We start from the raw sequence: 12,430 nt of genomic DNA on the forward strand, positions 1-12,430 counted from the left end.
AGGAGGCCATAGGGTGGGAAAAGTAATACTCTTATTATTATTATTGTGTAAATATTATATTTAACAATAATGTGCTCTTTTTAAAAGAAAAAAAAATGATGTGTTCTTTCCTCTTATAATTTTTTTTTTTGAAAGATTCCTCTTATAAAATTAAAATGTAATATATTTACATATATAATATATTTCAATTTGTAACAAAGATTAGAAGTTGTTGTAGTGGTTAAGCTTCCAACCATCATTTTAATGTCCACGGTTTGATTCCTATTGTCCCAACTTTTTCATATTTCAGATGATTTTTCTACAAAAGTCCAAACTGTAAGCATTAATCGGCATTAAATGTATATTAAATGTATTAAATCGAACATTAATTAGCATTAATCCGCGCTTAATAACCTAATTATGACAAAAATTGAAGAAAAAATTACTAAACCGGATTGACTCGGAAAACCGACCGAGTCACCGGTTTTTACCGAGCTAGGCCGGTTTTAACCGGTTCAATTGCATGGCCGATCTGATAAACAGCTCGAACCGGTTACACCACCGGTTCACGGTCCAACAACCTCTATCAAGGATTAGTAATATGTGGTTGCTGTGTGCAATTATTTCTTTTTGTTCTAATATACTTCAAAAGTAAATTTTTAACCCTATGTTTTTGTATTAAAAAAAATAGCATCTATAATGTTTATATCTTAAAACTTGGAAAACACACTATAAATATCTTGGATGTTTTGTTTCAAAAGAGACAAATATTGTGTGCAACTCAACGCTTAAAATGTCACACAAATAAACAAACTAGTGACTACATTTATTCACTGTTGTCATCACTGTGACAATATGTTAGAGATTACATGAAGAAAAATTAGAATGTTACACTCCACTACATCGTTTACGAGGAAAATGTTTGTGCAAATACCCTTGAAATGTTGGCTGCTAATGGTGTGGATTCTTTGATTATGGTTCATAAGCCTCCCCCTAAGTCTGGTTAGTTGACACTCTTCGCGTTTCATTTTCTAGAATTTTTTTTTTGTGGTGTCCGGGGTTCAAACCCCGGATATTGCATATATTATGCATTGTCCCTACCAACTAGAATTTAGTACGCCTCTGTCTTGTTTCATTTTTTTTTTCATTTTTTCTTGTTGAACAAAAAAATACGGTCCCTAATTTATTCTCAATCCAAACTTCGTTAAAAATAGTCACTAACCAATTAGAATACATCAACATAGTCTATTGGTTTCCTGAGAGGTTAGTTGGTTGCAAGTTTGCTCTTTCTGAGAAGGGTAAAAAATATCAATATAATCTATAAACTATCTTAAAAAATAATGTTAAGAAAAAAACTCAACTTTTTTAAAAAAAAGTGTATTCCGAGTAAATGATTTTTATGGGTATTAAGAAACATTCAAAACTAAAATTTTGAGGAGTAAAAAGTTGTTATAGACAAAAAGGGTAGAATATTTTTAATTTATTTCTGGAAAAATTTGTGGTAGGAATATAGTTTAAGGGGGGTATGAGGGAGAATAAATAAGCGGATTATTGGGCCGAGCCCGTAAAAGCCCACAAAGAAAAAGATAGTGGTGCTATAAAAGATTCTGAAATTAGATTAGGGCTTCGTGTTAGGGTTTACAAGAAGCATTCTCGGTGCAGCCGTCGATCATTTCCGGAGGCAAGGATCGAAAATGGTATACCCAAATCAGCGTCTCTTCAATCGTATTAGGGTTTTATTCACTTGATTTCTGATTGTTGATTGTTGATTTTGTTGTTTATAGCCGTCACACAAGACATTCGTAATCAAGAAGAAATTGGCGAAGAAGATGAGGCAGAATAGACCCATCCCTTACTGGATCCGTATGAGGACTGACAACACCATCAGGTATTCTTTCCCTTTCACTCTTTCTTCGCATTTTTTCAATTATTGTTGATTTTGTTCATTTTCTGATTGTTATGTTTTTTATTTTTTCCTCTTTTAGGTACAATGCTAAGCGCCGTCACTGGCGCCGTACCAAGCTCGGATTTTGAGGTCCTTGCTTTGCCGCGTTTTGTCCTTTTCTTGAACTATTAGGGTTTGTTTTGCTTCAGTTTAATTTAAGACAATCGATGTTTTGGCATTGTAATGTTATACTTTGGATCTATATAAGTAAGAACTTTTGCGGTGTTTGAGGAACTTATTGTAGTTAATTAAAGGTTGACACCTTTTTTAATTAATTCGGATTTTATGCGTTCTGTATTATGTTTAATGTTTATACATATTTAGTTTTGCTGGGATTTGAGTTCATTCTATAGGCTATTCATTGTGATATGGGATTTTATTTCATCAAGGGAAATACGGGATTTTTGTTCCTACTGTATACTAGGAAATTGTTTTTCCTCTAGGTTTTATATATTTTTGTTGGATCCTTATTGGTGATGTATGCCATTTTGATTGCACTCGCTTGATTTTAAAACTAGAAGTGACAGAATTTGTACTATTTGCACCTTGCTTTACAATATAGTGCGGCTATAACACTTATAGTCTTCATATGTAAGTTGCTGATATCCGAAAGATATTTTTAAGAGCTATTTGTATTGTTTGTTGATATTTTTACTCCTTGTTGCCTTGTTTTGTTATACTACTGTGTGTAACTTGTCTGTGTTTTAACAAATGATAAAGCGTAGATAGATTTTTTTTTTCGAACTTTTTTTTTACTATTGGCTTTGGTTTAGTCAAATGTTAAAGTGTTCAGCAAATAATTCACCAAATTTGCCATTAGGTTTATTGACTAGTGTAGTCTGAAGAACCATTTTCCATAATCTCGATGTATTCTTCCTATTTATTAAGTTTGTCAAGTATTCAGTCATTATTCTTGATTTAAATGCGACTATTGGTTCCGCTGGTTCCAAATTTTCCGCTGGTTCCGCTGGTATCGACTGGTTTTAGATTTCAATATTGATTAAAGCAAACGCGTTTGTGTTGAAGCTAGAAGCTACACCTGCGTGTGATTATTGATGTTTTCCATTGTTACTGTCATGCTGTTTCATGTTCAACCTTAGTAACTGAATTTATATCTGTGTTTCTTGTTGAATACTCGGGGTTTTGAATTTTTTGTCAAATTATTTTAAATATTTCAGTTGTTTAGATCGGGAAGTGCATGAATCTGTGTAAATTCTACTTTGGATTTCGTTTAGTTTGAACTTTCTACGTAAGTAAATGATGAATTTGATTAGACATTCAGCAAATAAACTGGCTTGGAATAAATTGCTTAACTGGCCCAAAACAGTCATTGAATTGCAGTTTAAAATTTAAATTTATTCATTACATTTGTTAGGAACAATCCTTTTCTCGTTACGTTTAAATCAAGCCAAACATTTTTCAAAATTGAAGTGTGAGTTGTGTTTGTTGTCCTATGGTATAGAAACAGTGTGAGGTCTACAATCTGTCTTCAATCGTGTCTTTGGTAATACAAACTGGCCTGACAGTATCATGATCACAACATCAAATTTGCTTAAGTGTATTACTGTAGTCCATGGTTCACCAAATTTGCTATTTGGTTATTAGAATGTAATCTGCAGAAACTGTTTTTCCTAATCTTCAATTTAAATGCAGCAATTGGAATGATTGGTTTTCAATTTCAATTCAATAAGCAAATGCCGTTTTGTTGTAGCAAGAAGCTAACACAAACGTGTGGTAAATGATGTTTTACATTGTTACCAAAACGAATTGGATTTGTATTTTCTGTTTCTCGTGGGGGATTGGGATGGTAATATTAAATTATGTTAAATCTTTAATTCGTTTTAATCGTGGAAATGCATGAATCGGTCTAAATTCTGTTTTGAATTCCTTTTAGGTTTGAGGAAAATGCTTGAGAGTATGAGAAGATTCTCCGTATTTTTCTGTTTTACATCTTAGCCGTAGTTTTTTTTCCTTCAGTTTTTCTACCAGACTCCTATTTTTCTGCAAATACTTTAATTTGTATTGCAAGCAATTTTGTGATTGGTCAGTTAGTTTGTTCTTTTGATGAATTATGGCTTTCTCTTCTACTTAATTAAACGAATGAGTTTTAATAAACAAACATTCAGCAATAAACTTGGCCCCAAAAAACAGGTGTCGTTGCAACGGGTATTTCAACAGGGGTTTTATTAGTCGCTTACTGAACAACATTCGAAAATCAAAATGAATTACATTGTCTGAAGTTTAATTATTCATTCTTTACATTTGTTATCAACAGTCCAAACCCTCTTGTCTTCTTTGACTGACCCCCAGAACAATCAAGTTGAATTACATAATGTAAAATTTTATTATTTATTCTTTACATTTGTTATCAGCAATTCAACCCTCTTCTCATCTTCTTGCCCTTCCTTTAAATCAAGCCAAACATCTTTCAGAATTGAAGAGTGTAGGGCATAACCATTGAGTGGTGATATAAGCGAGGTAATTGTGTCTTTGGTAATAGTAACTGGCGTGGCAGCATCATGATCACATTATCATATACTCAATTTTCATGTATCAAGTGGACTACTATCTCTGGCTCAAACTCATAGATGGATTGGTTTGATATTGTGTCACTCCGAGTGTTCCTTGAAGCTCAACTGCATCGACCTACAATATCTGTGATTAGTGGCTAACTTGGCTCTGGTTGCACACATAGCACAGCTACCGCATCGACCTACAAGCAAGATAGGGGTGTGCATGGTTAACCAAATATGTGAGCAAAACTACTTTATTGATTCCAATTTATAAACCAAACCATTTATTTAGTTAACCGCTTTGAGGGGAGAGAACAGTTTCAAACCAGTTTGGATCCAGTTCTAAACCGGTATTTAATGTACACCCCTTTTAAATTCCAATTCTATGTTTTTTTAACGATAATTGCAAGTAACACTGTAAACGTAAACAGGTCCGACAAACACATCAAAATGATTTTCTCTAAAAATGAACTGGACGAAAAGAAACCATTTTCTCTAAAACTCAAAATGATGTACGAATGTCATGTTAATTCAGACTAACCTGGAACAACCTAACCTGACCTTAATGAGGTTCACAACAGAAGATAATGATTCCCTGTTTAACAATCTTCAATAGTTAGAGTTTTTCACTGCATGTAGTAGATAGAATATTCTAGGTTTTTCTGCATTCTAAATTTTGTATAACAGGCTAAAAACTAAATGTTTTACAAATGAGCTATCATTCTAAAACATATCAATTTCTTTAGAAAAAGAGGGGGAATGTAGATTCCAAAAATCCATTATACCTGGGAATGTAGGGTAAGAAACATTGGCAAACATTACGTTCACTTCTTTCAATATTATGGCAAGCCTCATCAACAAACTAAAAGATTTCCAATTAGATGAATTGTGTTAGCATTTTTAATATTCTAAATGTAACTGGAAATTCTTTATAAAGCTAGTCACATACACGGATGAATAGCATAAATATCTGAGACTCGAGTTCACCAAGCAAAAGGAGGACAAATTTTGCTGCATCGGTTTTTTGACCAGATTGATAGCGTTCTGTTATTCCATGCATTGATATCCAGCATAAAGGATCAATCTTACATGGGCATTTTGACCGATGCTTACAAATTCACGAACTGATTTGCATATTCACTCGAACAAGAAGTATATGAGTGAGTAAAATCTAAGTGTGGACATATTGCATCTTAGAATCTAGCGAGACTTCTTAATTCTACGGTTCTCAGCCGTAGTCCACAAGGACGGGACCACTAGGGTATTTTCTCACCCTCGCCGAAATACCAAAAAAAAAAAATACATCAGTGACACTTAAAAACAGGAATTCAGAGTTTACATCTTTCAATTCATGCAGCTATGCATCATATTAATAGATATTTATAATAAACAACTGCTAGAAAATGATAGATGTTGAGATAACTAAAATAAAAAAACAATCGGTAAGAAAAAGAAAGGAAAAGTAAAAGTCGAGAGGAACTAGAATGGATTTTAGTTGCATGAAAACCAATACAAAACTGAAAAGGTATACGACATAGAGGACAAAATAAGGCAGAGTTATTGTCTTACAAACACCATCAACTCACGATATATAATTATATAGATCCTAATCCTAGCCTTCCCTTATCATTCAAAGATAAGTTTACATCCCCCAAGACACAAAGACAATTTCTGTAACATCTGGTACTTTGCATTTAAATCTGTGGAACAGACACAGTGAATTGTCATGTTGGTTAATACTTTTGAACTGTGCATAACATAATCTGCAAATTGAAGCTCGCACTTTTTGCCTTTGTAATTTTTAAACAGGCAAGTTTTGAGCTTAGATGAAAGGCATTCTGGAACAATCTTTAGGTCCTCCCAAATGTCCTCATGATCGTCTATCCTATTTTCAATCTCCTGCAAACAATAAGTAAATTTCCACCCAAAACAAGAAACAAGAGTTAAACAAAATAAATATGAGGAAATAGATGAAATTATATGTGAAACCTCATAAATGATAAGATGTTGAAGCTTGGGACTGTGTTGAAGCATTTCTAGCATCCATATCCACTTCTTAGGCCAACTTTTACCCTCTTAGTTAGAGAATAGCTCCATTTGAGTTAGATTGTAAAAAATGGGGACTTGGACATAGTGGGTCCATGCATGGCATGAATTAAAAAGACAAGTAAACATTAGAAATCAATGATCATATTCTGATTTGTTTGTTTTGTAAAAGTAAAATCAAACTTGTACTTACCATCTTTATACTGAGACTGACTGCACTGGAAAGCAAGAAGAGAGGAAATAGGTTCGTTATCATAAAGCTTGTCTGTCACCAAATTGGGCATCCTGGAAGGGAGCTAACCCTAACCCTGTCGCACTCTTCTGTTGGAATCCATGATTGCTGCTTCTTCTTCGACTTGGACATCGCAGTTGATTGTAAAACTGCTAATTCTGGATCACTAGAACGATATATTGAATCGATTGTGTTCCAGATCGGTGGTTGAGCAAGACTGACTGCTAATTCTGAACCAAACCTTGAAACAGGTGAATTCTCATAATATATTATTGCCGCTGAAATAGTTATGGTGTGTGTACTAGTACTAGTACTACTATATGTTATGGACAAACCAAATTACGTACCCAAAGATTCGCCAAAAATAAAATAATCAAATAAATTACCCAAATTATCTAGTCTAGAGGTGGTCCTGATTTAATGGACTACATCGTCATTTTCCAATATATAAGCCTTAAAATTTGATAACAAACTAATAAAAATGTCGTTATTTATATATATCTAGTCTAAGCTTGGATTCTGAGGTTCTTGCTTTGCTTCGTTTTGCTCTTTGTTTGATCTATTAGGGTTTATTTTGCTTCAGTTCAATTTAAGACAATCGATGTTTTCGAATTGCTATATATGTCATACTTTGGATCTATATTAAGTAAGAATTTTTGGCAGCGTTTGAGGAACTTATTGTAGTTAATTAAAGGTGTTTAACGCCTTTTTTAAATCAATTCCGATTCTTTGCATTCTGTATTATGTTTAATGCTTATATTTTTCATTTTGCTATGTTTTGGGTTCGTTCATTAGGCTATCCATTGTGATAATGTTGATGTCCTTACTCTGACTGAATTTCCGTTTGAAATAGGGGATTTTTGTTCCTACCAGTATACTAGAAAATTGTTTTTCCTTGTATATGCTTTAAAAATGTTTAATTTCAATCTAGATTCTAGGAATGGGTATTTGGTAACTTGTGTTTATAGTTACCCTTCTGCAAATACTTATAATTTGTATTGCAAGCAGTTTTGTGATTGATCAGTCAAGTTTGTTCTGTGTTTTTAACGAATTATGGCTTTCTCTTCTACTTAATTAAAGGAATGAATTTGAATAGATATTCAGCAATCAACTTGGCCCCCAAACACAGGGGTCATTGCAACGGGTATTTCAACAGGGGTTTTATTTGACTTTGCTTACTGAACAACAGTCGAAAAGAATTACATTGTGTGAAGTTTATTTATTCATTCTTTACATTTGTTATCAACAATCCAAAATCTTCTTTGACTGACCCCCAAAACGGTCGAGTTGAATTACATAGTGTGAAAATTAATTGTTTATTCGTTACATTTGTTATCAACAATTCAACCCTCTTCTCATCTTCTTGACCTTCCTTTAAATCAAGCCAAACATCTTTTAGAATTGAAGAGTGTAGAGCATAACCATTGAGTGGTGATAGTAACTGGCGGGGCAACATCATGATCGCATTATCATATACTAGATTCTCACTTTTCTTCACGTATCAAGTGAATTACTATCTCTAGCTCAAACTCATAGATGGATCGGTTTGATATTGTGTCACTCTGAGTGTTCCTCCAAGCTCAACTGGAACAAGAGGGACGAGGGAGTGAAGAACATCTGTGATTAGTGGGCGGTAACTTGGCTCTGGTTGCACACATAGTACCGCCACCGCAGCAACCTACAGAAAAGATACAAAACCCCCAAAAAATTAAATAGACATATAAGGGGGATTCGCATTACTGAGATACACAGTGGGTTTAAGTTCACAAACTTTGATTCTTGTTGAAATTTACTACAGTAAATAAAAGTCACTCGATTGTTCATTACAGTATAAACACAAACTTTTTGAGATTTGAATTCATGGATAACAAACCTGGTATAAATGCTTGAGATCCATTGTATTCTTTATGATTGGATCCACAATGTTTGGAAGTTTGGACCTGTCTGTGAGCTGAGGCATGGCCTGCATTCATAAATAGTTATGTCATCCTCGTGCAACCGTATTGAATAATATGAGTTAATAAGATTTAGACACATCCCATACCCATGTGACAAGGGATTGGCACTGAGCTGGTGCCAGTTTTTCTACAGGCTTCCTTCCAAACAGGAGCTCCAGGAGTACAACCCCGTAGGCATACACATCACTTTTATCAGTCAATTTACCTGTAAAATAATTGAATTGGAGTCTATCAATTTTTGATTCTAGAAGTTCCGATTCATTTAAGTTTGGACCCGAACTATTTCTCCACAATTAAAAAGGAATGCTGTAAAATTTAAAAATATGTTGGAACCACCACCATCACATTGTTGTATGCGTTGTTCATGGTTCGATTTGGGTTGATTTTGAAACAAAAAGTTATTCTGATCTATAGATTACAATAATATGCAATCGGTTCAGATTGATTCTTAAAAAAAATCTTATCTGATTAAGTTCAATTTAGATGTGATCGGTCCATTTGATTTTTATTTTGAGACGTGGTCCATTTGGTTTTTATCATTGCGTTGTATACTTATATCATGTCAAATAAAGTTTTACAACTAAATAACATTATTTGTATAACATGTTATCTACTATTTTTTTCTTCTGAAGTAGCGTAGTGGTTAGATTCACACACATTATGTGTGGAGAATTGAAGAATCCGGGATTCAAACCTGGGCCCCTGCACAAATTATCTATGGTAGCTACCAACTGAGCTACACTTCGGGACTGTAATCTACTAATTTGTTATGAGTTGAATGGTGGTGGGCTGACGGTCCAAAACAATTTTGCACACACAATCAATCAAAATATCATGAATTGTCACATTTGGTTCACGTAAATTAAAAATATTAATTGATATGGCGATTTTAAATATTTTGATTGGTTGTATGTGCAAAGTTGTTTTGGACTGTCAACACACCATCATTAAACTCATTTTTTATTTAAAAAAATAAAATAATGTACTATACTAATTTCATAATAAACACACACACATGTACTCTTTTTTTTTTTTTTGAGAGGCACACATGTACTCTTGGTTTCAGTGGTTAGCTTTTAAAAAAGACAACTTGAAATTCGACCCAAGCAGATCATATAAAGAATATTAAAAAACATCCAATATTATTCACAATTTTGGTTACCAACACTCTAACATCCTACCATATTGAATCAAGTTTTCAACTAAATTATGGAAAACTTATAACTTTTTAATTTTTCGGACAACGATTATTTTCCTAGTTGTTGATCTTTGGTGATAAACAGCTCCAATTTCAGTTCCAGTCTTCCGGATATATTGTTTGGCAGATTTCCATAGCTACTTTTTTGTCACTCATATGGATCAAATCTCAGCGTGTAAGATTGTATCATGTTACCCATAACATAGTCAATTTAAAAAATGTATAGGGCAGGTGTATGAACAAGATAAGGACAAAATGCACATATAATTTATTTTCAAAATTAAAACTACCCCCAAGTTCATGACGTAATTGAATTCAATGAGGGGGTCCAATAGAAACAATATCTAAGATATGATTGTTTTGAAAGCTTAGCAAGTAGCAACATGTCAAACCAATGCATATGCGGTGAAATAATATTAATAACAAGTTTAGTTGGCATTACCATCTAAAAGATATTCTGGGGCTACGTATCCTAGTGTTCCTGAAACCTTAATGTTCTTCTTTTGGGACCCATCAATTATGGACAGACCAAAGTCAGAGAGCTGAATCCACCGCCAATAAGTACGTGGTTGCCAATTAATAAGAAACTTTGGTGAATAAAATACATTGTGGAAAGAAGATAAAATTAACAAAAAAGAGAAAATATATAGTAAATTTATTTTTTTACCTTGGCATTGAAGTTTGCATCTAAAAGAATATTTGAAGATTTCATATCTCTATGAATCACCCGAGGGTAACAATGCTCATGTAGGTATTCTAATCCTCTGGTCATCAAAGAAGAATGTACATATGTTAACATACATTTTACTAATCATAAAAGAAATTTGATTAGATTTTCAACTTTGGTTAAAGTTTTTGTTTTCTAATTGCTTCTCTTTTTAACTTGATCATAAAACATAGTTACATGATTTCACAGCTTCAAAAAGTTAAAAGAATATTTAAAGAAGATTCATAATTTAGTTTATATTATGTCTTCATATAAACTTTGTTAAGCGATCTATAACTTACTCGAGCATCTCCAATTGAAATTGTTTATTGATTTGTTAACATCAAATTTCTATGTCACATGTAATTTCTATTGTTTGTAGTTGAAAGTGCAAAAGTGGGAGAGAGATTTGAAATGTTGAAGAGAGACGATGAAAAATCACATTGAAGTGAAAATTGAGTAATATAATTGATACATATATGAACCCATTTAAAATCTATATTAGGTTTTTAAAATTCTTTGAGATTATCTTAAGGAAGTTCACCTTGCTGTGTCAAGAGCAATTTTCATTCTCATATGCCAAGTCAATCCCGAGCCATGAGATTGTCCTTTGCACGAAAAAAAAAAGAAAAATGTAACTGAGTTTAGAATGTTATGTAACTGAGAGTTGTAAATGTCTTCTTCCATGTATATATAAATTAGCATCAAATACAAAACATTACCATGTAATAGAGCTTCCAAGGATCCATTTTGCATTAACTCATACACAATAAATCTCATGTCTCCATTAATGCTACAACCGAGTAAAGAAATTATATTTGGATGCTCAATTTTACTCAATAAATCCACCTCATTCTGCAAATTCATCCCATTATTAAATTCAATACAAGATATAAATACTTTTTTTTTAAGAAAAGAAACAACAAATGAATGGTTACCTCAAATTCTGTCTCCGCATTTTGTGTTTGGCAGTGTAGTTTCTTGACAGCAACATCCAAATTATCATCAAATTGTGCCTTGTAAACACATCCAAAACCACCTATACCCAAGATGTTACTTTCCTGAAAATTATTGGTCGATTTTTCTATTTGCTTGTAATCAATTATTGGAACACACCCCTTCTCTGCATCTTGATATTCAGAAACAGAACAACCAAAACAGAATTCTTAAAAACCATAAACATGAAACTCAGCAATGGAACAGTGTAGAATAAATAAATAAATGAATGAAATACCTGAGTTTTGAACATTTTTTCTTTTGGATTTTGATGAATAATGGTTGTAGTAAATCCATAAACATACGAAACTCAAAATAAGAATAAGAAGAAGCGCCATGAGAAGCATAAGAAGAACCAGAAGCTTCATTTTTGTTTTTTCTTCTTCTTAAGTTTCCCTTATATAACAATGATTCAAAATAAGAGTTGTTTATCAACTCTTCTTTTTTAGTTTTGAACACTCACTGTCTCTCTATTTTTTATTTTGTTTTTGGTTATGTTAATGTCTTTATAAGTTTTTTTTTGTAGGGAAAATTGGTCACTTGTGGATAGACAAAGGAAATTAATGTTATTATTATGGTAAGGTAGAGGCGCAAGCGCACGACAAACATGTGAATTGCTGTAAACAATAACTTATTTTTAAATAATATTTTATATTTTTGTTCCTTTTTGGTGAATTTTCGTTTTCCATTTTGTTAAAGGTACTGATGCATGGGTCAGCTCAGCAGAAGAAAGAAAAGGAAAAGACAGGAAGTTGTTGCATTGCATGAGTAGTTAACTCCAAATGAGATTAGTATTTAGGAGATGACAACATTTTGGACATTCTTTCCATCTAGCTCTTCTATGCATGTATATATTT

The 12,430-nt window shown here is 32.9% G+C and overlaps 3 protein-coding genes across 3 annotated transcripts; 1 reads left to right on the forward strand and 2 right to left on the reverse strand.

Annotated features, from left to right (window-relative positions):
• The first annotated feature begins 1,607 nt into the window (after positions 1-1,607).
• On the forward strand, positions 1,608-2,199 carry LOC146942416 (large ribosomal subunit protein eL39x). The gene is made up of 3 exons (XM_085756387.1): positions 1,608-1,676; positions 1,764-1,867; positions 1,965-2,199. The coding sequence occupies exons 1-3, from the start codon at positions 1,674-1,676 to the stop codon at positions 2,011-2,013; spliced, it is 156 nt and encodes a 51-aa protein (XP_085612513.1). The 5' UTR covers positions 1,608-1,673; the 3' UTR covers positions 2,014-2,199.
• A 1,879-nt stretch (positions 2,200-4,078) lies between these two features.
• Positions 4,079-6,947, reverse strand: LOC146942417 (exocyst complex component SEC3A-like). Its single transcript, XM_085756386.1, has 5 exons — positions 6,427-6,947; positions 5,387-6,336; positions 5,223-5,299; positions 4,979-5,032; positions 4,079-4,637 (listed from the first exon to the last, which is right to left on the reverse strand). Exons 2-5 carry the CDS (start codon positions 5,495-5,497, stop codon positions 4,625-4,627), a joined length of 255 nt encoding a protein of 84 aa, XP_085612512.1. The 5' UTR covers positions 5,498-6,336; positions 6,427-6,947; the 3' UTR covers positions 4,079-4,624.
• A 913-nt stretch (positions 6,948-7,860) lies between these two features.
• LOC146942418 (putative receptor-like protein kinase At1g80640) lies at positions 7,861-12,117 on the reverse strand. Its single transcript, XM_085756385.1, has 9 exons — positions 11,812-12,117; positions 11,516-11,706; positions 11,300-11,432; positions 11,122-11,185; positions 10,539-10,635; positions 10,314-10,413; positions 8,760-8,878; positions 8,589-8,678; positions 7,861-8,393 (listed from the first exon to the last, which is right to left on the reverse strand). Exons 1-9 carry the CDS (start codon positions 11,939-11,941, stop codon positions 8,235-8,237), a joined length of 1,083 nt encoding a protein of 360 aa, XP_085612511.1. The 5' UTR covers positions 11,942-12,117; the 3' UTR covers positions 7,861-8,234.
• Between the last annotated feature and the right edge of the window lie 313 nt (positions 12,118-12,430).

Source organism: Medicago sativa, chromosome 3, assembly GCF_051527215.1.
Source record: "Medicago sativa cultivar Bolivia chromosome 3, Bolivia_mono, whole genome shotgun sequence".
Taxonomy (NCBI): domain Eukaryota; kingdom Viridiplantae; phylum Streptophyta; class Magnoliopsida; order Fabales; family Fabaceae; genus Medicago; species Medicago sativa.